Source organism: Trichosurus vulpecula, chromosome X (genome assembly GCF_011100635.1).
Source record: "Trichosurus vulpecula isolate mTriVul1 chromosome X, mTriVul1.pri, whole genome shotgun sequence".
Classification (NCBI taxonomy): domain Eukaryota; kingdom Metazoa; phylum Chordata; class Mammalia; order Diprotodontia; family Phalangeridae; genus Trichosurus; species Trichosurus vulpecula.
In genome coordinates this window covers 28757516-28780946 of record NC_050582.1, presented here as the reverse complement: position 1 = coordinate 28780946, position 23431 = coordinate 28757516, and the positions used below count along the sequence as shown (strand labels likewise).

The 23431-nt window shown below is 41.2% G+C and overlaps 1 protein-coding gene across 1 annotated transcript in view; it reads left to right on the top strand.

Annotated features, from left to right (window-relative positions):
• Window positions 1-23431, top strand: part of PASD1 (PAS domain containing repressor 1) — a 97777-nt gene that overhangs the window by 5213 nt on the left and 69133 nt on the right. The window contains 4 exon segments of the mRNA XM_036740191.1: window positions 13908-13962; window positions 14510-14664; window positions 16895-16986; window positions 21107-21196. Coding sequence (XP_036596086.1) covers window positions 13908-13962; window positions 14510-14664; window positions 16895-16986; window positions 21107-21196 — 392 coding nt within the window.

Sequence of the window (23431 nt, the reverse complement as noted above, 5' to 3'; positions counted from 1 at the left end):
GTCTCCCTCCTCTCTCTCACTCTCTGTCTCTGTCTCTATCTCTCTCTTCTCTCTGTCTCTCTCCATCTCTCTGTGTCTCTGTCTTTCTGTCTCTCTGTCTGTCTGTCTGTCTGTCTCTCTCCCTCATGGTTAATTACATGTAAATACTACAACCCTGAGGGTAAGGGGCATGGGCACCTCAAGCACTCCCAACAAAGCTGAGCATAATGAGGACTATAGCTTGTAAAGAAAAAGGCAACTTTGAAGAAACAGAAGGCAGGCTCTCCATGGGAAATTCCTTCCAGAGCTTTTTGTGTGAAGTACAGAAGGAACTGGCTGTCCAGGTTAGAAAAAGTCTGTTGTGAAATCAGCTCTTTCTTGTTCAGCCTTCTTGGTGGAGAGCCGTGCGATGGCCAGTGGCAGTGTGCAATTACTCTGGGTAGTAAAGGTCAGGGAGGTTTGCAGGCAGGTAGCACATTAGGGCTTTGCACCTCTGGGTGCTCAGTCCGAGATCTCCGTCTGCGCCGCCTTCTCCCCATGAATTAAGACCACTGTACCTTTTTAATGTAAATTTTCTGGTAATTCTGCTTTTAATTTTTCTACAGAATAATTTCAAGCTCCCCTTTTCAGTTTGTTAAGGATTAAGTTGGAAGGAAGCATGATAGGCAGGCAGCTTTGGGCTTCAGCTGGGGAGCTGGTTTGCTAGGACACCGATTCCAAACAGACCTGCTCTGCCCATGGCTGAGACGTGGCCCAGTGGCTTCCACTACCCCACCCACCTTGGTGTCCCAGTCATAGCAGTGAGGCTTGTGTTCTCATCCAGCTCGCTGAAAAAAGGTCAGTTTGGTGGTTCCTATCCCCCCAGTGGGCACCAAGCCCAAAACCTCTTTCCGGGAGTGTTTCTTTACTTATGTTGGCAGCACTGGGATTTTCCAAATCCAGCAGATGGCTTCCCATCATCCCATGGGTGAGAGCATTGTCAGCTAATAGAGATCAGAACTGGAGAAATGGAGGATACCCCAGTAGCCTGGAGGGGGAAGAGAAAGGGTATGCATTTCCCTCCTCAGCGATTACCCAATCTGAGGTCGAGGGTGAGAGGGACAGGAGTTGGAGCACCCCCTTCCTGCCTGGGGTCAATTGCATTGCACGAGAGATCTCAGCTCTTAATGAACCCTGCAGGAGAGAGGGGGTGAGCTGCCTCTCCTGCAATGCTAGGTGCCATGCCCAACCTTTTTCTGGATTCATAACGGTAGCTTCTTTGCCATAGTGCAGTGGAATCAGGAGAACTGGGTTCTAATCCTCATCTCACTGCTCAGTTCCTCATTTTGGATGTTTTTTTTTTAATCTGTAAATGGGGGGGGGGTATTGGACTCCATGACTTTCCAGGTCTGATACATGATTTTAGATGAATCCCGTATCTTCTTTACCCACCTAAGAGGGCTTCACTTAGGAAGATCAAGATCCATACCCAGCATCATCACTCGTTAGTGTTCTGTGAACTACGGTGTACAAGCAACACCCTATGATGGGTAGTCCGTTCATTCATTCAGTAAACATTTATTAAGCACCTGCTGGGTGCCAGACATTTGTTAAGCACTGGAGATCCAAAAAGAATCAAAGGCCAGTCCCTGTCCTCAAGGAACTCCCAATCTAGAACATACAAAGAAGAATTGGGTCTCATCCTAACCCATGAGGAGCTTAGGTGTTTGTATGGAGGGCTTAGACATGTACAAGTGGCTAAGATGAAGGAGAATTTGCTAAGTGGATGGGGAGGGAAGGAGAAAGGTAAGGGTCTGTCTCCTTTCCAGCTCTCTCTCTAGATAAAGAGATATCTCTGACTTATATTTAATGTTTATTTTGACCTTTTGGCTTTGATGAATATTAGTAGGGTCTAAATGAAAGTAGGTCAGAAGCTGAATAGGAAAAGAATCTTTGTTTAAGTCAGGTTCCTTCATATACCTGGAAAAGCATTGAAAGCCTTGAGCTCATTTATTTTTGTTAGTTTTTTTTTCAATTAACAGGCATTTCTTTTCATATTTTTCCTTTGGAGACAATCAGGGTTAACTGACTTGCCAAGGGTCATGCAGCTAGTAAGTGGCTGAGTCTGGATTTGAACTCAGGTCCTCCTGACTCCAGGCCTAATGCTCTAGCCACTGTGCCACCTAGCTGTCCCCCCGTTTTTGAGGCAATCTTGGCCATTTATTTTCTCCCTCCTGCTGCCACCTCCCCTGCCTAATCTCCACTGGGGAAAAAAAAGAAAAACTAAACCCTTGTAACAAATATGCATAGTCAAGCAAAACAAATCCCTACGTTGGCTCTATCCAAAAATGTATATCTCATTAGGTACTCTAGGTCCACCACCTCTGGGTCAGGAAGTGGGTAAACCTGTTTGTTCATTGGTCCTCTGGAATTGTTCTTGGTTGCTGCATTGATCAATGGCCTTAAATCTTTCAGAATTGTTTGTCTTTACAATGTTGATACTATATAAATTGTTCTGATTCTGTTCACTTCACTTTTCCTCAGTTCCTGGGTTTCTCTGAAACTATCCCTTTAATCATTTCTAACAGTTTTCCATTACATTCATATGTAATAATTGTTCAGCCATTCCCCAATTGATGGGCATCTCCCTTAGTTTCTAGTTTTTTGCCAGCACAAAAAGAGCGGGTATAAATATTTGTGTATATCTGGGTCCTTTGCATCTTTCTTTTTTTTTAAATTAGATTTTTTTTATTTTTAGCTTACAACACTCAGTTCTACGTGTTCTTGAGTTTCAAATTTTCTTCCTTTCCCTCCCCTCCCCCCTTGCCCCCCCAAACGGCATGCAGTCCTATATAGATTCTACATAAACCTTTGCATTAGACTTATTTACACAATAGTCAGGTTGTAAAGAAGAATTATGACCGATGGAATGAATCGTGAGAGAGAAGAAACAAAACCCAAAAAGAAGAGAGAAAAAAGAGAACAAATAGTTTGCCTCAGCCTGCATTCAGACTCTAGTTCTTTCTCTGCATGTAGATAGCGCTTTCCATCATGAGTCCTTTGGAGCTGTCTTTGAGCCTTGTGTTACTGAGGAGAGGCAACTCTATCAAAGTTAGTCATCACAGAATCAATATGTCTGTGGTTGTGTACGATTTCTCCTGGTTCTGCTCCTTTCACTCAGCAACATATCATGGTAAACTATTCCTTGCTCTCCCAAATTGCTTACAGTATCAGCCTTTATTTCTAAATCCTGAACCCATTTTGACTTTATTTTGGTATATGGTATAAGATACTGGTCTGTGCCCAGTTTCTGCCCTACCATTTTCCAATTTTCCCAGAAGTTTTTGTGAAATACTAAATTCTTAGCCCAGAAGCTGGATTCTTTGGGTTTATGAAAGAGTAGATTGCTATAGTCGTTGACTACTGAGTCTTGTTTACCTACCCTATTCCACTGATCTACCACTCTGTTTCTTAGCCAGTATCAGGTAGTTTTGATGACTGCTTCTGTATAGTACAGTTTAATATCTGGTATAGCTAGGCCATCTTCCCTAGCATTTCTTTTCATTAATTCCCTTGATATTCGGGACCTCTTGTTTTTCCAGATGAATTTTGTTATTGTTTTATCCAGCTCTGTAAAATAATTTTTTGGTAGTTTGATTGGTATGGCCCTGAATAAGTAAATTAATTTAGGTAAAATTGTCATTTATATTATATTAGCTCGGCCCAACCACGAGCAACTGATGTTATTCCGTGTAATTATATCTGACTTTATTTGTGTGAAAAGTGTTTCATAATTGTGTTCATATAGTCCCTGGGTTTGTCTTGGCAGATAGATTGCCAAATATTTTATAGTGTCTACAGTAACTTTAGATGGAATTTCTCTTTCTATCTCTTGCTGTTGGGCTTTGTCAGTAATGTATAGGAATGCCTAGGATTTCTGTGGGTTTATTTTATATCCTGCAACTTTACGAAAGTTTTTTACTATTTCAAGTAGTTTTTTACTTGATTCTCTAGGATTCTCTAAGTAAATCATCATATCATCTGCAAAGAGTGATAATTTAGTTTCTTCTTTTCCTATTCGAATTCCTTCAATTTCTTTTTCTTCTCTTATTGCTACAGCTCCATCCTATTTCCCCTCTGTTGATGCTTTTATTTCTCCCTTCTCCCTTCCACTCCTCAAAAGAGTTTTGCTTTTGACCACCGCCTTCCTCAATTTACCCTCCCTCTTGATTTCCCTCCCTTATCTTACCCTTTTCCCCTTGCTACTTCTTCCCTTCCTTCTGATCACCCCCCTTTTCTTTCCCCTTTATCCTCCGACTGCCTGTAGGACAAGTTTGATTTCTATACATATCAGAGTATGTTATTCTCTTCTTGAAGCAAATCTGAGGAGAGCAAAGCTTATATACTACTCTTCTCCCTCCCTTCTTTCCCTCTACTATATGTTTTTGTGCCTCTTCATCTGATGTAATTTACCCTTTTCTACTACCTCCTTACCTCTTCTTCCAGAACCCTCCCTTTACATCTCTTAATGATTTTTTATCATTATATCAGTTATTTTTATACTGACACCCACGTCTATGTGTATCCTTTTCAATTGTCATAATAACTTTACTATTCTCAAGATTGACATATATATACATATATAACATATATAAAACAATACAAACCTATATAAGGATGTAAACAATTTGCACTTATTGATTAACAAGGTTTGTGGGGTTTTGCCCCCTGTTTACCTTTTTATGTCTCTCTTGAGTTTTGTATTTGAAGATCAAATTTTCCATTGAGTTCTGGCCTTTTCATCAGGAAGGCCTGGAATTCCCTTGTTTTGTTGAATGTCCATCTCCTTGCCTGAAAAATTGTGCTCAATTTTGCTGGGTAGTTGATCCTTGGTCATAGTCCAAGCTCCTTTGCCCTTCCGAATATCATATTCCAATTTCTCCTGACATTTAATGTAGAAGCTGAAAGATCCTGCATGATCCTGACTGTAGTTCCATATTTGAATTGTTTCTTTTTGGCCTCCTGCAGTATTTTCTCCTTGACCTGATAATTCTGAAATTTGGTTATAATATTTCTTTGAGTTTTCAATTTGGGATCTCTTTCGGGGAGTGATCGGTGGATTCTTTAGATGACTATTTTCCCCTCTGGTTCTAGGACCTCAGGAAAGTTAAGTTTGATAATTTCTTCTAAGATACTGTCCAGGCTCTTTTTTTCATCGTGGCTTTCCTGCAGACCAATAATTCTTAGATTGTCTCTCCTGGATCTATTTTCCAGGTCAGTTGTTTTTACAATCAGATATTCCATGTTTTCTTCTATTTTTTCATTCTTTACATTTTGTTTTACTACTTCTTTTTTTACCCTTTAAAACTGGAGTTTATTATCTATTTTTTGTTCTTGGAGAGAATAAGAAAAGTATCATTACTAGTTAAAATGAAGACTTAGAAAAATAAACAAAAATTTTGTGACATACATGAATAGGTAAATCCGGAAAAAAGACTGTCAAACCCACTAATAGATTTCCTTAAGTATGGATCACATAAAAAGTGTTGTGGCATAATAATTAAATAAAGGAAAATCTGCAAACAGCATTTTCATTCATTCTTTTAGAGACAAAATCTGATCCCAAGTGCAAAGTATTCCTATTTACTATATGACTAGATTTAATATGGTGGGGCATATAATGTATTATGTAATTCAATGGAATTAAACAAATATACTGTATAGATGATGAGGCAAAAGCTAAAATACCAGTAGTTTTATGTGGTTTAAATGGACTATCCTCTTACAAATTGATGTCACTGTTTGTGAGTGGTGTCATGTGAAAGAGTATTATGGATCAGTGTGAATCCATCCCTACTCCTAGAAAAAGAACACCAACAGCATGTTCCTCCGATAGTAGGTCCTTACTATCATATTTATATATAAAGAACAGTATCTTTCATGCCTTCCCCCAAATATGGGGCAATCCTTAAAGGAGTCTTACATTTGTGTCAAAAAGAAATCATCTGGAAGTACAAGATGTATAGATTGTAAGCAATGTGTTCAAAACAGAATCTGGGGGAAGGGGAGTTGGTGGCTTGTAAAGCCTGTATGAGCCAACAGTATGGTACAGTAAAAACAACCCCCCAAAATGCACATGGGATCAATACGTTGTTTCTAGAATGAAGGCGGTAATAACTCATACTCTGACCTAGTAAGACATCTGGATTACTTAATGTTTAGCTCTGGGGGCCATATTTTAGGAAGGACATAGATAAGTTCACATTTCTATGGCACTTTTAGATTTGCAGGTTTATCACATTTGATCACAACAATCTTCTGAGGTAAAGACGTGGAAACTGAGGTTTGGGAGAAGACTAGTGCATGGAGAATTGGCCTTGAATTTAGTAAAGACATGAATTAAGCTATTGTTTCTGTTACATGATAGATGTGTGACCCAGGAAAAGTCATTCAGCTGATCAGTGATTTAGTGAACTCTATAAGAGTTTAAGCTCTGAAGCTTAAGGTTGTTGTTGTGGAGTCGTTTTTCAGTTCTGCCTGGCTCTTCGTAATCCCATTTAGGGTTTTCTTGGCAAAGATACTGGACTTTTTTTGCCATTTCCTTCAACAGCTCATTTTATAGATGAGGAAACTGAGGCAAAGAGATTTAAGTGACATACCCAGGGTCACACAGCTAGTAAGTATCTGAATTTTGGAAATTTGAACTCAGGAATATGAGTCTTACTGACTTCAGGCCTGGCAGTTTATCTACTGCACCATCTAGCTGATATAAATTTTTTTATAATTAAGATTTTTTTATTTTGAGTTTACAACGCTCAGTTCCACATAATTTTGAGTTCCAGATTTTCTTCTCTCCCCCTATCCCCCTCCCTCCCCAAAACGGCATGGAATCCGATATATCTTCTACATATAACTTCGTATTGAACTTATTTACACAATAGTCAAGTTGTAAAGAAGAATTATGACCAGTGGAATGAATCAGGAGAAAGAAGAAACAGAAACAAAAAAAAACCCCAAAAACAAAAACAAAAGAGAAAAAAACAAAGGGGGAAAAAGGAGAGCAAACAGTGTGCTTCAGTCTGCATTCAGACTCCATAGTTCTTTCTCTGGATGTAGATAGCATTCTCCATCGTGAGTCCTTTGGAGTTGTCTTTGCACCTTGTATTGCCGAGAAGAGCGAAGTCTATCAGGGTTAGTCATCACAGAATCCATGTATCTGTTGTTGTGTGCAGTGTTCTCTTGGTTCTGCTCCGCTTGCTCAGCATTATGTCGTATAGGTTTTTCCATCATGAAGTCCGTATCATAGCCATTTCTCATAGCCCAATAGTGTTCCATTACCTTCATATACCACAGCTTGTTCAGCCATTCCCTAATTGATGGTCATCCCCTTGATTTCCAATTCTTTGCTACTACAAAAAGAGCCGCTATAAATATTTTTGTACAAATGGGTCCTTTTCCCACTTGTGTGATCTCTTTGGGATACAACCCTAGAAATGGTATTGCTGGGTCCAAGTGTATGAACATTTTTATAGCCCTTTGGGCATAGTTCCAAATTGCTCTCCAGAATGGCTGGATCAGTTCACAACTCCACCAGCAATGTAACAATATTCCAATTTTCCCATATCCTCTCCAGCATTTATCATTTTCCTGTTTTGTCATTTTAGCCAATCTGACAGGAGAGATGTGGTACCTAAAAGTTTTTGATTTGCATTTCTCTAATCAGTAGTGATTTTGAGCATTTTTTCATATTCCTATAGATAACTTTAATTTCTTCCTCTGAAAACTGCCTGTTCATATCCTTTGACCATTTCTCAATTGGGGAATGACTTGTATTCCTATAAATTTGACTCAGTTCCCTGTATATTTTAGAGATGTGGCCTTTATCAGAGACACTGGTTGTAAAAATTTTCTCCCAATTTTCTGCTTCCCTCCTAATCTTTGTTGCATTGGCTTTTTTATACAAAACATTTCAATTTAACATAATCAAAATTATCCATTTTGCATTTTGTAATGCTATCTCTTGTGTCATGAATTCTTTTCTTTTCCATAAATAGGATAGGTAAACTATTCCTTGCTCTCCCAAATTGCTTATAGTATCAGCCATTATTCCTAAATCATGAACCCATTTTGACTTTATTTTGGTATATGGTGTAAGATGTTGGTCTATGCCCAGTTTCTGCCCTACCATTTTCCAATTTTCCCAGAAGTTTTTGTGAAATAGTGAATTCTTAGCCCAGAAGTTGGATTCTTTGGGTTTATCAAAGAGTAGATTGCTATAGTCATTCACTACTGCATCTTGTGTACCTATCCTATTCCACTGATCCACCACTGTTTCTTAGCCAGTGCCAGGTAGTTTTGATGACTGCTGCTCTATAATACAGTTTAATATCTGGTATAGCTAGGCCACCTTCCCTAGCATTTCTTTTCATTAATTCCCTTGATATTCGGGACCTCTTGTTCTTCCAGATGAATTTTGTTATTGTTTTATCCAGCTCTGTAAAATAATTTTTTGGTAGTTTGATTGGTATGGCACTGAATAAGTAAATTAATTTAGGTAAAATTGTCATTTATATTATATTAGCTCGGCCCAACCACGAGCAACTAATGTTGTTCCATTTAATTATATCTGACTTTATTTGTGTGAAAAGTGTTTCATAATTGTGTTCATATAGTCCCTGGGTTTGTCTTGGCAGATAGATTGCCAAATATTTTATAGTGTCTACAGTAACTTTAGATGGAATTTCTCTTTCTATCTCTTGCTGTTGGGCTTTGTTAGTAATGTATAGGAATGCCTAGGATTTCTGTGGGTTTATTTTATATCCTGCAACTTTACTAAAGTTTTTTTTATTATTTCAAGTAGTTTTTTACTTGATTCTCTAGTATTCTCTAAGTTAATCATCATATTATCTACAAAAAGTGATAATTTAGTTTCTTCTTTTCCTATTCTAATTCCTTCAATTTCTTTTTCTTCTCTTATTGCTACAACTAACATTTTTAGTACCAAGTTGAATAGTAGGGGTGATAATGGACATCCTTGTTTCACCCCTAATGTTACTGGGAATGCATCTAGCTTATCCCCATTACAAATAATGCTTGTTGATGGTTTTAGGTAGTTGCTATTTATAATTTTAAGGAAGGCTCCATTTATTTCTCTGCTTTCTAGTGTTTTTAATAGGAATGGCTGTTGTATTTTGTCAAAGGCTTTTTCTGCATCTGTTGAGATGACCATATGGTTTCTGCTAGTTTTGTTGTTGATATGATCAATTATGCTGATAGTTTTCCTAATATTGAACCAGCCTTGCATTCCTGGAATAAATCCTACCTGGTCATAGTGTATTATTCTCGTGATAAGTTGCTGCAATCTTTTTGCTAATATTTTATTTCTTGATTTCAATTTTATTAATCTCTCCTTTGATTTCTGGTATTTCTAATTTGGTATTTAATTGGGGATTTTCAATTTGTTTGTTTTCTAGCTTTTCAGTTGCGTGCCCAATTCGTTGATCTCCCTTTTCTCTGTTTTATTCATGTAAGCATTTAGAGGTATAAAACTTCCCCTAAGAACTGCTTTTGCTGCATCCCATACGTTTTGTTGTCTCATTATTGTCATTCTCTTGAATGCAGTTATTAATTGTTTCTATGATTTGTTCTTTGGCTCACTCATTCTATTGAATTAGATTATTTAATTTCCAGTTAATTTTTAGCTTATTTTTTCATGGCTCTTTATTACAAATAATTTTTATTGCGTCATGATCTGAGAAGGATGCGTTGACTATTTCTGCCTTTCTGCACTGGATTGTGAGGTATTTATGCCCTAGTACATGGTCAATTTTTGAGCCATGTACCGCTGAGAAAAAAGTATATTCCTTTTTATCCCTATTCAGTTTTCTCCAGAGGTCTATCATAGAAGTTAAGGAGGTGAACAGAATTTTAGAAAAGGCATTTCTAAAATTCTGTTCACGTCCTTAACTTCTTTCTTGTTTATTTTGAGGTTAGATTTATCACGTTCAGAGAGGGGGAGGTTGAGGTTCCCCACTAGTATGGTTTTGCTGTCTGTTTCTTCCTGTAACTCCCTTAACCTCTCTTCTAAGAATTTGCATGCCATACCACTTGGGGCATATATGTTAAACAATGACATTGCTTCATTGTTTATGGTGCCTTTTAGCAGGATGTAGTGTCCTTCCTCATCTCTTTTAATTAGATCCCTCTTTGCTTTTGCTTTGTCTGAGATTAGAATTGCTACCCCTGCTTTTTTTTTTACTTTAGCTGAAGCACAATATATTCTACTCCAGCCTTTTACCTTTACCCTGAGTGTATCCCCCTGTTTCAAATGTGCTTCTTGTAAACAGCATATTGTAGGATTATGGTTTTTAAGCCATTCTGCTATCCATTCCTGTTTTATGGGAGAATTCATCCCATTCACATTCACAGTTATGATTACTATCTGTGTCTTTTTCTCCATCCTATTTTCCCCGTTTATGCTTTTATTTCTCCCTTTCCCCTTCCACTCCTCAAGAAAGTTTTGCTTTTGACCGCTGTCTTCCTCAGTTTACCCTCCCTCTTGATTCCCCTCCCTTATCTTACCGTTTTCCACTTGCTACTTCTTCCCTACCTTCTGACCACACCCTCCCTTTTTCTTCCCTTTCCCCTCCTACTACCTGTAGGACAAGTTAGATTTCTATACTTATCAGGGTATGTTATTCCCTTCTTGAGCCAAATCCGATGAGAGTAAAGCTCAGATACTGCTAGTCTCCCTCCCTTCTTTCCCTCTACTACAATATGTTTTTGTGCCTCTTCATGTGATGTAATTTACCCCTTTCTATTACCCCCTTACCTCTTCTCCCAGAACCATCCCTTTATATCTCTATAATTATATTTTTTATCATTATATTGGTTATTTTATACTGACATCCAGAGTCTATGAATATCCTTTTCAATTGTCATAATAAGTATACTATTCTCAAGATTGACATATATATAAAACATATATAAAACAAAATAATCCTATATAAGGATTTAATTAATTTGCCTTATTGATTAACTAGGGTTTTTCCCTATTTACATTTTTATGTCTCTCTTGAGTTTTGTATTAGGAGATCAAATTTTCCATTGAGCTTTGGCCTTTTCATCAGGAAGGTCTGGAATTCCCTTATTTCATTGAATGTCCATCTTCTTGCCTGGAAAATTGTGCTCAATTTTGCTGGGTAGTTGATCCTTGATTGTAGTCCAAGTTCCTTTGCCTTTCGGAATATCACATTCCAATTTCTCCTGTTATTTAATGTAGAAGCTGAAAGTTCCTGCGTGATCCTCACAGTATTTCTGTGATATTTGAATTGTTTCTTTCTAGCCGCTTGCAGTATTTTCTCCTTGACTTGGTAGTTCTGGAATTTGGCTATAATACTTCTTGGAGTTTTCAATTTGGGATATTTTTCCGGGGGTGATTGACAGTTTTACCCTCTGGTTCTAGGACCTCCGGGCAATTTTCTTTAAGGATTTCATGGAAGATACTGTCCAGGCTCTTTTTTTCATCATAGCTTTCAGGTTAGACCAATAATTCTTAGATTGTCTCTCCTGGATCTATTTTCCAGGTCCGTTGTTTTTCCAGTCAGATATTTCATGTTTTCTTCCGTTTTTTCATTTTTTAAATTTTGTTTGACTGATTCAAGTCTCATAGAGTCATTAGCTTCTACTTGCCCAATTCTAATTTTTAATGTTTTGTTTTCTTCCTTTATCTTCTCTATTCCATTTGGTTTATTTTACTTTTCAATGAGACATTTTCTCTAATTATATTCTGATTTTCTTTAACCAATTCCCCAATTTTACCTTTTAAGGATTTGTTTTCCTCATTGAATATTTTTTCCTTTTTTTCTTTTACCTCCCTAATTTGGTTTTCAAAACCCTCCTTGAGTTCTTCCGGTAATGCTTTTTGGTCAGGAGACCAGTTCACTTTCCCTTTTGAGGTTTCAGATGTGGGTGTAGTGTCCAGGCTGTCCTCTTCCAAATTGGTATTTTGGTCTTCCCTGTCTCCATAATATGAATCAATTGTCTTTGAAAGCTTCTTGCTATTCTTTTTCATGGTGTTCTTTTTCCTCCTGGTTTCTGAATTGTATCTCTGCTTCTAGGGCTCAGGGGGGCTCTGTCCCAAGTTTTTGTGATGGGATCTAGCTTTATGTGCTATGGCCTCTGGTTTCGTGAGTTGTGGGGGAGGGGTGCTCTGCCTGCTGGGAATCTCCTCTTCCCCAGGACTGTTTTACAGCAGATGTGGTCTCAGCTTGTGTCTGTATTGGTGTCTGCCACTTCCCCTGGCTGTGCAAAGCCAAGTCTTGGTTCCTGGCATTGACGTTATTAGCTCCATCCCCTGGGTCTCAGCAACTCTAGTTGTTCTGCTGAGGTGAGGGCTGCTGGGACACCTCTCTTCCTGTACTAGTCTCCTTCTGCCACCACAGAAATGGCCCTCTCCCCCACTTCTCTCGCTACTGAAGCCCCCCTTCTGGCTCCTCTGTTTCTCCTGAGGTAGTATTCTCTGGGTTTATTCAAGGGAGGGATATGAGACATTTTACCTGCACATCCTGGCTACTGGGAGTCCAAGAAGGTGAGTTTCAAACTTTTAGACTGTGGGTTGGAGGCCTCCAGGCTAGCTGCTCCCACGGCTGCTGGTTATGCACTCTGACAGACTCCTGTCCTGGGCTGAGAGGCCTGGGGCTCCATTGCGGCCTTTGCCGGTATTTCCACCCTGGGCCTGTTCCTGCTCCGGCGTTTCGCTTGCCCAGTGCTCTCCCAGACCAGCATGCTGCCTGGATTCCTCTGCTGTTCCTGGTTGGTTTGGTCTGGTGCCGAGCCATGTGCCTGGCGCTCCTACCCCTTCAGTCTTCTAGTGGCTTCTAACTCTCTCAAATCTGCTCAAATTCACTTTTTAAAATTTATCTGACAGAATTTGTGAGAGAGCTCCGGTAGTTCCTTCCTTTCATAGTGCCATCTTGTCTCCGTCCCCCTGTTTTAATACTTCCTAATGCCTCATAGAGTCATTAACCCTTTGCATCTTTCTTTGATCTCATTGGAGTAAGGACTCAATAGTGGACTTGCTGGTAAGTGACTTTGGGGGCATAGTTCCCAATTGCTTTCCAGAATGGCTAGACCAATTCCCAGCCTGACTGACATCACTGTACCTGTTTTCCTTCAACCCCTCCATCATTTTTTTCCCTTTTTTTGCTCAGCTTTGCCTGCCTGATGGGTGTGGGGTAGAACCTCAGAGATGCTTTAATTTACATTTCTCTAATTATTCGTAATTTGGAGTGTTTTTTCATGATTGTTGATGACTTCGATTTTGTTCTTTGAAAGTTGACTATCCTCTGACCATTTATCGATTAGGGAATGGCTCTTATTCTTAAAAGTTTGAATCCATTCCTTCTATATCTTGGACCTTTGTCAGAGAAACATGCTTCCAGCTGTCCCCTCCCCTTCAGTTGATTGGCTCCATTCTCATCTTTGTTGCATTGCTCACCTTCTTTCTGGTGGAGGGTCAGTCACTTGGAACAAACTGCTCATTCCCCAACTCCCTTTGCTTACTTAACTTCTGTTGAAGATAGTGGGAGTTAAACTCATTTGGGAGAGCAGGCTGACAATGACTTTATTTCTCAAGTTAAGAGAAGTTGTGTACCTGCACTGAATGGCCTTTGAAAAGCCTTGCAAATACATACATTTGTAATGGATTATTATAGATATTGAGTGAGGCTTTCACAATAAAGCACCTAAGATTAGTTGCCCATCCACACACCACATTAATGGTTTAATGGAATTTGATGGGATCACACTCTGAAAAGCACTTAGAATTCCTTGAAGAAAAAATGCTTGGTAAGTAAAGGGTACAATTAGTCATATCACTTAACTTTTAGTCACTACCAAGAAAAGGAAAACTGAAGAACTCACTAAATATTGCTCTATTTTAATTTTAGAACCTAATTGCTTAAAGGAAGTGATGGATGAAGAAGAGAAGGACAGATTAAAGAGGTACGAAAAGCACAATTCTAAAAGAAACTTCCTTAACCTTTTCATTCATGAGATTGCTACTTGGACCTGGAGGCCTATTTAGCTAGTCCAAAGAGCCCAGACAGGTTCAGGTTCACAGATCAAGAAGTAAATACTGCTTAGATGTGTGTGTGTGTGTGTGTGTGTGTGTGTGTGTATGTGTGTTTCCAGTTCAGCCTTCTTTCTAAATTCCTTTAGTGTTGGCTTTCATCCGGCCCCCTTTTTAATCATTCCTGGGGTGTAGTGATGGCTAGATGGAGTGTGTTGTGATATGATCTTTAGGTGGCTGCTAAGACAACATGATGGAATGGAGGCCATGAAATGGCTTCCAGGAAATTTGGAATGTCGGCTATGGTATGTTAGAGAATGAATGGATAAGATAGATGGCAGTTGCTCAAATGTTACCCTTCCCCCACCCCAAAGTGAGTCACCATCTTATTCCTGTCCCTTCGCCTCCCCGGCCAGTGCCTTCTCTCTGAATCCCTAGCATCTCATTTGCTGGTGACGCCTTTGTATTTTCTTTAACCAGGGCATCCCGGAACAAGTCAGAAAAGAAAAGGAGAGATCAGTTCAATGTTCTCATTCAGGAGCTTTGCAGCATGCTTCAGGGGCAAGGCCAGCCCATCAAGATGGATAAGGCAACCATATTACAGAAGACCATTGACTTTTTACACGAGCAGAAAGGTACCTTTGGGGGTGCCTGGCCTGTGGTTTTCCATTTTCAATATGAAAATAGATTCTAGGCAGTCTAGTTATGTTGGTCATTCTCCCAGGAGCATACTCCGGGGGTGGGAGGCCTCTAGTGGTCTAGTCCAGCTCTTAGATTCTAGTATTCTTGGTCGCAGCAGCTTGTTTGTGACAGGTGCTTAAATGTCATTGTAATCAATGCAAAAGAAGAAAAATAAAGTAGGAATAATTAGAAGTATAACTGGGTAAAATCTCATCTCTGCTGCCGCCACAACCTTCCACTTGTATTTATCTAAGAGGTAGTAATGGAATAATTAGGTTAGACTACAAGCGATTTGGGGATTTTAATCCTTTGTTAAAAGGGCAGCATGGGGGAACTATTAATTTAGTGGTACATTTAGAGGTAAGCAGAATTGAACACTGAAAAGGTCACAGAATCTTTTTCCAGTTAGACATTTAACAAGTGTTGTTGAGGGGAATACATTATTTTTTGCTTCTAAAGATAAGGAAGTGCAGTGAATTGGAAAGTTGGGTGAAAGAAAATTGAGGTAGATCTGGAAGCCTGGGTTCTAGTCCTGTCCCCGTCACTAACTCATCCTGTGACCCGGGTGAGTCTTGGTTTCCTCTTCTATAAAATGAAAAGGTTGAACTAGATGGTTCCTCTGGAGCCTTCTAGCTCTTCCCATTCCGTGATATTATGAAGTTGACAATGCATGTATGAGAGACTTTTCCTGGGTAAGAAGTCCAAGGCCATAGCCTACAACTTGTTTTTCCCATTGATCTAGATAACTTTTAGAGCCAGATAGTAGCTGTTTGGCTGCCATTTTGATTGGGTAATTTCTGAGCCAAAGGAGTAGGAAAGTTGCCACCCAAGGAACATTTTGAGGTTCACTAATGGCAACATTGGAGCTGTCTCAGGATCAGCAAAGCTTGAGAAGGGCAGCCATATGTGGGTCAACAGTAGTGGGTCAATCAGAGACAGCCCCATATTTTACCACCTCCGCATGCCTCCCTCCAGGATTTGGGGATGAGGATGTGGTCAGTATACATTCTGGCCAAAACACTGGCAGCATTGGCCTGTGCTCATTTCAGAAGGTGCCCTTTTAGGCCATGTGTACCCACTTAATGCACTGTGGCTTTAAGCAGTGATTCCTTTGCTATCATGGAGTAAGCCCCAAGTTTGGTGTCAAAGGACCTGGGTTTGACTCCTGGCTCTGCTACTTATACTTCTTGGGCCTCAGTTTCTTTATCTGTAAAATGAGGGAGTTGGGCCAAATGATCTTTGAGACCCCTTCCAGCTTTGAATCTATGATCCCCTCTTTTCCTTAAAGTAGAGCTATAGGCAGGGGGCTGTTTTTAATTTGTCCAGAGTGTTTAAGTGCAATGCCAGTTTGTTTTTGGTGCAATTTGTTAAGCTGCTCTGAGAAAAATTGTTTTGTTTTTAACCTGGCCCCAGGATTTCATAAGGGAAGGATACTCCCAGTGAGGAAACTCTCTCCTATTACATTGGCACCTCCCTGCAACTTAAGAATCTTAGAACTTAGAGCACCAAAAGGTTAAGTGCCCAGGGTCACATAAACAGTATATATATATATATATATATATATCAGAGGCAGGACTTGAACACAAATCCTTCTGTCTCTGAGGCTGGCTTCTTGTTCCACATTGCTATCAGGAAAACTAACACAGGAAAATTTTGGATCTGAGAATGGTCTTTTTAAAGGCAGCTGCTAATTGTTACTAAAGGACAAGTGGCTCCCAGCCTATTCTACCAATATCTTTTGTAGGCTAGGGCCACACACCAGAGGGGCAGGATCTACAGTGACTTCCAGAATCCGTGATTGGGTTTGTGTGCAGACACCTTCCACTGTCTTCTGGAGCTGCTGTAGCCAAAAGAGGTGGTTAGTTGATGGGTAAAGTCTTGGTGTGAACTGGCCAAGCTTGGGTTCTCCAGGCACAGCCTTCAAGAACCCAACTTCAAAGAGGCATCAGGTGGGGGGGGGTGGGCTTTGTCTTCAATAAGAGTGAGAGTAGAGTGAAATTCTTCCTTTGGTCAAAGCTAGACACAAGGTCGATTTAAGTACCAAGCAATTAGCCACCAATAAAACCTCAGCATGATTTCAAAGGAGGCTCTGCTCCAAAATGGATCGTAACTTTGGAAAAAAGGGAACTATTCCCTATAGTCATTTTAATCTCTTCTCTTTCCTTGATTCTTTCTCCTTTTAAGAAAAGGAAACCCAGGCACAAGCTGCTAGTGCCAGAGGGGCCTGGAAACCATCAATTCTTAGCAATGAGGAATTTACACAGTTGATGTTTGAGGTAAGAAACCTTCTAAAATGTGTATGCATTGTACATGGAAGATATACAATAGACCTTGTCACTGGGATAGGAAGTGGAAATTTCGGCCAAGTTGTGAGGAGTTTAGTGATTACCTCGGGGATTCAATCAGTGTACAGAGCCAGCCTTGATCACGAAAGCTCACAAATCCTCCTTGGGCTCTGAAGTGGAGTTCTGCATCAGGCCAGCTGTGTAGAGGAAATTGTCACAAAGTGTATTCCTAACCTGGGTCAGCCATCAGATCAGATATACTTGAGCTAGAAGAGATCTCAGAGGCCAGCTAGTCCAATCCCCTCATTTTACAGATGAGGAAAGTGAGGCCTATGGAGATTTAGTGACTTGCCCAAGGACATACAGTTAGTAAGTATCAAAGGCAGGATCTGAACCCCTGTCCTTTGACTCAAGAGCCAGTGTCCTTTCCACTGTGGTCCACTGCCATAAGAATCACAACTCTGGGCTATGAGCCAGTGGTTATAAGTTCTAAGTAACCCTTCCTGTCTGAGGTCATTTCTTTACGTGGACCCAAACTAAGAAAATATGGCTGCAAGCTGATGTCCACCACTGCAAAAATAGTTCAAAATGCATGCTGTTGTTAGGTCCATGTGTGAGTATCAGCCTCATTGTCTACTCTAACCCAAGAAGTAGGCCTTGCCTCCACTAGGTGTGCTAAGTCCAACCCAATTCAGCCAGCCTTTATTAAGCACCTAGGATGAGTGTGGCACTAAGTGAGTTTTCCACTTGGACTAACTTATGGACGTTTGGGTGGCCCGTAAAAGCCTCACTTTGCTTATAGGCCTTTATTTCTGTGGATCCAGGGCTGTGCTTGAGCCAGCTTGAACTGGTTTGGGAGAGCCAGTTGTGAATTTCCACTGTGAGCATTTGCACCTCAGAAATCAGCAAATACCCAGATCAGAGATCGTTGGTTTGTTGTTGTCTTGCCCAGTTAAGAAAGTAATGGAGAAAATGTTAATGCAGATTCAACCTAAACGTGTGTGGCGTTCTTTCCACCCCCTCCCCCCCAGCAGAGAGCTGGGTGTTAAACCTTCCTCAGTATATCCTCCCAACAACTCAAATAGCTCTTTGTTACACCATTGTGAGTGGCCAAAATAAAAACCATAATCATATATGCCCTTTCACTTGGGTTTGACATACTTGAATGTCACTTTAAATGGAAAAAAAATCTTCCCTAGCATGATTAATATTTGATTTTTACTTCAGTTGGCCACTGAGGACCCTTCCAATTCTGAAATTCTATGATCCTGTGAGTGATTCTTTTTATATCACCACCAAAGAGTTATAACGGGAAAACGACAGAAGGGATGCCATCACAGAGCTAAATGGCTGGGTGTGGGGTAAGAAAGCACAAGGGATACCTGATGCTTCACTGGTGCCCATGAGCTGCTGAGAGGTCTAGTTGGGCGATATTCCTGGGAGGGCCTGGGGTGAAGGGGCGGAGGTCTCATGCCTCAGCAGTGACCCTTTCGAATCTGTTCTGGGGGAACTTTGGCCTCGTGTCACGTTCCCGATTGCACCATCTGCTTGAGGCAGAGCAGAGCCGGTAATGAGGGACGGCTGTTGCGACTGGGGATGAGAGGAGAGGCTGCCAGCTGCCCAGCTCCTTGATGATCCCTTGTTGACTCCATTCCCCAGCAACATAAGCATTGGCTCTGGGGCTTTCAATTTTTGCCTACATTGCTGGGAAGGGAAAAAATGCATAGATAGGGGACATGGGAATAGCACAGTAGGAAGGATGCCAGAGGGCTATGAATGGAGGGAGGGACAGTACCCACCCCGTGACTGCACATGCTCCGTGAGGACCTGTGTACTCCTTTGTGGAGCTGAACCTGTGGTTTCCCCAGTGGAGGGAGTTTCCACACTGGAAACTCCCTCCACTGATGCTAATTAGCAACTTATCTCCTTGCCTTTGGAAGCAAGGAAAGAAGGAACACACATTTATGAAGCACCTACTCTGTGCCAGGTACTGTGCTAAGGGCTTTACATATTTTAGCTCTTTTGATCCTCATAACAACCTCATGAGGTAGGTGCTGTTATGATGCCCATTTTACAGATGGGGAACCTAAGGCAGAGGTTAAATCACTTGCCCAGGGTCACGGAGCTAGCAAGTGTCTGAGGCTAGATTTGAACTGTTGTCTTCCTGAATCTCGGCCCAGTGCTCTATCCACTGCACCACCCAGCTGCTTTTGGTACCTAGCTGGTAGTGAAAGGTTAGATAACCTTCTGTCCAGTATGCCTCACTATCTCTCAAGGCCCTTCCTATTTAAGAGAATCACCTTTGACTAGTAGCAGTTAGAAATTTCAAGATTTTTAATAATTCTAAAGAAAAATATCCTTAGTAATCCTTCTAGCAGTTTTTTTTCAAAGGGGATTAAGGTAAAACTAAAATTAAACACACGGGTAAAGTTGTTCAGTTTGGACTGCAGAGTTTATGGTGCAAAGTATGTTATTTGGGAAGAGCTGGGAACAGTGAAACATGATTTATTACAAATCTCTTCCTTATTGTGAGGTTTAGTACATGCTGGGAGACAAGGAATGTAACTTAACTGACTTCCTGCTACTGTATAATAACTGCGAGTGAGTAAGCCCTGGGTTCAAGTCCTGTCCCTGCCCTCCTGGCTGTGGGCTCCAAGGCAGTTCTCTAAACTTCCTCTGACCCTGGGCAGCTCTCTAGGACTTGGAAGTTGGGGAATGGGTATTGCCTTGCCCCCAAAGGAACATCCTTATTGGTAGCTCCCCACCTACGCTGATGCCATCAGAGGCCTAGCTTCAGAACATCCTAGTGATTTGTACCTTCAAGTGCTACCTCTGTGGCATTTGGTGTTCTGCTCTCCTCTAACAGACTGGCTCCAACCTGGGCGGGAGGTTCCTGAAAATAACCTAAGTGGTTCATGTTTGCTCCCAGCTAAGGCTTAGGCTCTGGGAATGGCAAGGTTTGGCTTCTTTTTAGTTCCAGGGGTAGTTAGTTTTCTTGCAAACACTCCAAGCTAACAGGGCCTAGAGCATTGGGGAGGTCTTACTAAAATGCTTCCCTGAAGTTGAGCCCCCTCTCCCACCCCTACTTCCCCTGTGGGAAAAGAACTCCGGATTGCTCACCATACCTGTGGTAAGTACCACCTTCCCCAGGGTTCAATACTCTTGCTCCACGTTCATAGGGGCAAAGGACTTGAGGTTGCTTGAGCACTGACTTCCTTACCCTGACCTGCACAGTCCACAGAACTCACGGTACCTGGAAAGGCCAAGGCCCAGGTTGGCCTCACCACCCTGTGGCTCTGACCCCTCCAGGTCTCCTGTTCCCTGCCATACCCATATGTCTTCTCACTTTAGCACTCCATCATTGTGCTCCAGCATTGCCCTGGCCTCTCACTGCTGCCAAAGCTTGGAGGTGTGTGTCACTTAACATGCTGCTGCCACCACCGTTGCCACTGACTCCAACAGCTACTGTGCTCACCCCTCGGGAAAGAGCTAGAGTTCTTAGTGGGATAGCCAGAGTCAACCTGCCACTGGGCTAATCCCCTTAACTCCAGCTCTTGGATCTTAGTCAGGCCTCAAGCTTTGCTTGGCTTACACATAAAAGGGGCTTTCATGCATCCACGAAGGCCTTCTGATTCATTCCTGACGGGTCCCCACTTTTCTATGTGATTAGGACTAGGGGATAAACCTAACAACTTGTATCATTTTTCATTCACATATCCAATCAATCAGTCACCAAGCATTTTTTAAGCACCTACTATATATGCCATAGTTGTAGGCACTAGGGGATACAAGTACAAAGAATGAAGTGAGTTCTGTTTACAGTTTCTAATCTTTCCAGTTCCTGTTGTCGGCTTTTCACCTTTCCCCTCCCCTTGCTACCACCTAGAATCGGGCTTTACACATTACTCTGAGTCTCAGAGAGGCCTCATGGAAGTACTAGAAACCCTGGGAGGGGAGGAGCTGAGCTGGCAATCGCTCTGAGTAGCCACAGAGCCAAAGTCTCATGTTCAGGTCCCTTTTCTACAAGAAATAAAGCTTAACGTGGTGTTGTCCTACTATGTAATGGCATCTAGAAATATATTTGGGTGGCACTGTTTTCTGTCTTCAATAGGCATTGGATGAGTTTCTGATAGCCCTGACCACTGAGGGGATAATCATTTACGTATCTGATAACGTCTCTTCTCTGCTGGGCCATTTACCGGTAAGTTCCAACACCCATCTGAGACTTTCTCAACCTTTTCTTTTGGGCTCTTCCCTTTTAGCTGGATGATTGAGAAGAGAAGGCGTTTAACATAGGTATACAGTATGCCCCTGTTCTGATGAGTGATCTCCATTTTTGATGGGTTTGTTTAAGCAACATAACTGAGCTGGTACTCGGACATAATGAGGCTGAGCAGGCTCAGGAGTGGTCTCCGATGGCAATTTCTAAAGAGCGTCCCATAAGACGTATGACACAACAGCAGTGTTATTGGACTGGATGGCTCATCCCAAGGGAACTCTTTGGAAGGGGACAATGTTCACTTAGATGAAAACTGCTTGTTAAAACAACTACAACAAAGTACTAGCCACATTACTTTAGAGCAGAGATTCTTTGCCCAGGGTCTGTGAATTTGTATTATTTTGATTATTTGTTGCCATCTAGTTGCTTTCCTTTGTAACCCTATATATTTTATTTTATGTATTTAAAACCATGATCCTGGAGGAGGGTAGGGAGTCATAGGTCATAGACTTCCCCTGACTGCCAAAGAGGTCCATGACCCAAGAAAGGTTAAGATCCCTGCTTTTGAGACACACCACTCATGTGAAGGGACAATTCATTAAGCAATAAAAGACGGGATTTGTTTATTGCCAGGTCATGGCAGCCATTTCCAGGTGTAATTAGCTACTTGTCTTTTTCTATTGAAGGGCAAATTATGTTCTCATTTAGAAACTTGGAGAAGCAATTACATGGCTGAGCACAGACACTGGTGCATGGGCAACAACAGCTGGAAGGGGGTAGACAGTCTCTTCAACAAGTGTCTATGAAAGGGCATGTGATCATTATTCTTTTAGTTGCCAGGCCTGGCAGCGTCTGGTTGGCTGGAAGGGCTTCCAGTGTGGTGCCTTTGCTAGACACTGCCCGCCCGCCTCTACATTCTAGCAGCTTGGCCACCAGCACCTTTAGACATAGCAACCCAGGAAAGGGAGAGCAGACACATCCTCATAAAAACTGTCAGATATAAACATAGCACATTGTCCCTGCAGCCCAGCTAATTGGGATGGTGATTTTAGCCCTAACTGGCTCGAGTCCTGTTACTGCCTAGCCCCTATTCTTGCCTCGGGTTTCTTCCTGACACTTGGCAACTGCTAACTCCAGACTTGAGAGGAATGCTTGGAGTCTCCAATGGCCCATCACATCACGAGGGATTGGAGGCTAAGACAAATCGGGAGCTGAGTGTACTCTTTAAGGCCTGTGAGAACAGCCCCCTTGGACACCCTCGGTGCTTTCTTGCATTTTTCCCTTTCCTAAGAAGTGCTGGAATTTCCTTTCCTAAGTTTCCTTTTTGAAGAAGTAGTTTCCATTATTCAAATCCGTTTACACCCATAGGGTCCTAAGAACATTTGAAGAAGCTCTAATTTTTTTATCATATTGATAGGGTATGACGCAAGGTCCTCCTGGATAGATTCCATGACAACCCAATCCCAAAGAAATACCCACGTTCCTTTATGGGGCCAGCTTGAGTCTGTTGACTGAATTCTGCCTAAAGTAAGAGGATTCTTGATCAGGTTTAAGTAGGGTGGTGATTCTGTAATTGACCAACCCTTGAAAATCTGACCTACCCAAACATCTTCATTGTAATGGCGTTTGTTGCTGTTATTCCTTTTATATGTTTGGGGGTCTCACAGACTCGACTTTCAAAAGACTTGCCCCTCCCCCCTTCCAGGCTTGATCCTGCACTTGGGGTACACTGCCACCAGGTGGCAGTGAGACCCTTGCTAATATGGTGCAAACTACTAGGCGTTTAAACCATAAGCACCCTCAACTGAGAAATGAACATAGTTTTGGCATACCCTGTTTTGAAAGTAAAAATATAGCTCCTTATTAAAATGATCAAATTTAAACATTGAAGTCGAGAGTCATTGGGCCATGCAAGCTTTTAAAGAAATGAACCCCTAACTATAATTTAGTACCTTTTCCACAAGCCTTGTTATCAATTTATCCCTAATCTTATTCACAGACTTTGATTGGAATATTCTTTTATCATTTACCCTGTTTATATTCATAGGCATTCCAGTTCTTTCCGAAGCATGCTTAGCTCATTTTTTTTCTCACTAGTAAGAGATCTAATTGAATCTTTTCAAATTAATCAAAGGGCAGGCTTTAGTTAATCAACAAACATGTATTAAGTGCTTGTGGTGATAAGGGCCTGGCATATAAAGAAAGGCAAAAACACAA